Source organism: Artibeus jamaicensis, unplaced genomic scaffold, assembly GCF_021234435.1.
Source record: "Artibeus jamaicensis isolate MK-2021 breed Jamaican fruit bat unplaced genomic scaffold, CSHL_Jam_final contig_729, whole genome shotgun sequence".
In the NCBI taxonomy this organism is placed as follows: domain Eukaryota; kingdom Metazoa; phylum Chordata; class Mammalia; order Chiroptera; family Phyllostomidae; genus Artibeus; species Artibeus jamaicensis.
In genome coordinates, this window is record NW_026521939.1 from 6,671,953 (window position 1) to 6,673,201 (window position 1,249).

At 54.2% G+C, this 1,249-nt stretch overlaps 1 protein-coding gene across 1 annotated transcript; it reads left to right on the forward strand.

Annotated features, from left to right (window-relative positions):
• Nucleotides 1–955: 955 nt before the first annotated feature.
• On the forward strand, nt 956–1,249 carry PRM2 (protamine 2). The gene has a single exon (XM_053672135.1). It carries the CDS (start codon nt 956–958, stop codon nt 1,247–1,249), a length of 294 nt encoding a protein of 97 aa, XP_053528110.1.

A 1,249-nucleotide genomic window follows, 5' to 3' on the forward strand; every position in this document is an offset into this window, starting at 1 on the left:
TGACCTTCCTGTTTCCTTGTCATCCACATCTCCTGGGGCAACCTGAAGAATCTCAAGGATGTGACCCTCCTGCCTCTTTTCCCCATCTTTTAAGGATAAATGTAACTACCTTTGAACCCACCTAGGATAGTCCCAGGATGAGTTCCCCATCTCCAAACCCCTAACTCACACCCAGAAAGTCCGTTTTGCCAAGTAATATTCACGGGCTTAGGGCATGGATAACTTTGTGTATGAAAGGGAAACCAGTTGCTATCATTCAGATTCCGCTTTAATGGGATCATTAAAGTACAGAGGGCCGGGGAGGGAGTGGAAATCCCCCTTGAGGGCTTTGGGAAAGCCCCCAAATAAGGGGCATGGACTCCGAAGCCCCTTATTTGCAGTGACCTTGAAGAAGTCATTTAACCTCTTTGTGCCTCAGTTTTCCCTATGAAAAGGGGATTATTACAGTGAGGACTAAATGAGCAAATGTATGGGAAGTAAATGACTTAAATGTCCGGCATATAGTAACCACTGAATAACTATTGGACAGATAAGCAATAATGAAGTCCCACCCATGGCACAGCCTCTAAGGTGATAAGGAAGCTTCAAAAATGGCTGTGTGTGGACTCCCACCAGCTGGGTGAGAAAAGGGCTTAGATTTGGACAATAAAAGGTTGGCAAGAGTCCCACCTGCTACAAAGAACCAGGAAGGATCGGCTTGCCCATCCGGGCCCCACTGGCTATGGACGGACCCTTGCTCTATGTTTTCTTCACAGAGAGGGGGGGCCCAGGGTGAGGACAATGGTGGGGTGGGGCTGCCAAGTCATAGTGGGGGCCCCCTTTATATACAAGTGCCCAGAGAGCTGCCAGCAGACCAGACCAACAACAGCAAGAGCAGGTGGGCAGGCCTCAGCCCTCCTCCCCTGCCCATAAAGCCAGCTGCAGCCTTAGCCTAAGTGCCTGACCTGTGATCACAATGGTCCGACACCACAAGAGGAGTCTGAGTGAAAGTCCACAGCGGCAGGGTGAGGAGCAGGAGCAGGACCCGAATGCGGAGGAGTCCCAGGCGGAGGGACGGACGCTCCGGGGCTGCTATCACTACAGACGCAGGCACTGCTCCCGGAGGCGGCGGCTGTACAGGAGGCGGCGCTGCTCATGCCGACGCCGCCGAAGACGCACCTGCAGGCGCCGGAGGCGCTGCAGAGGTTCGGCTCGTCCCAGCTGCCCTCTGGCATCCCTGATGCCTCCAGGCCCCGGCACAGGAGGGTAG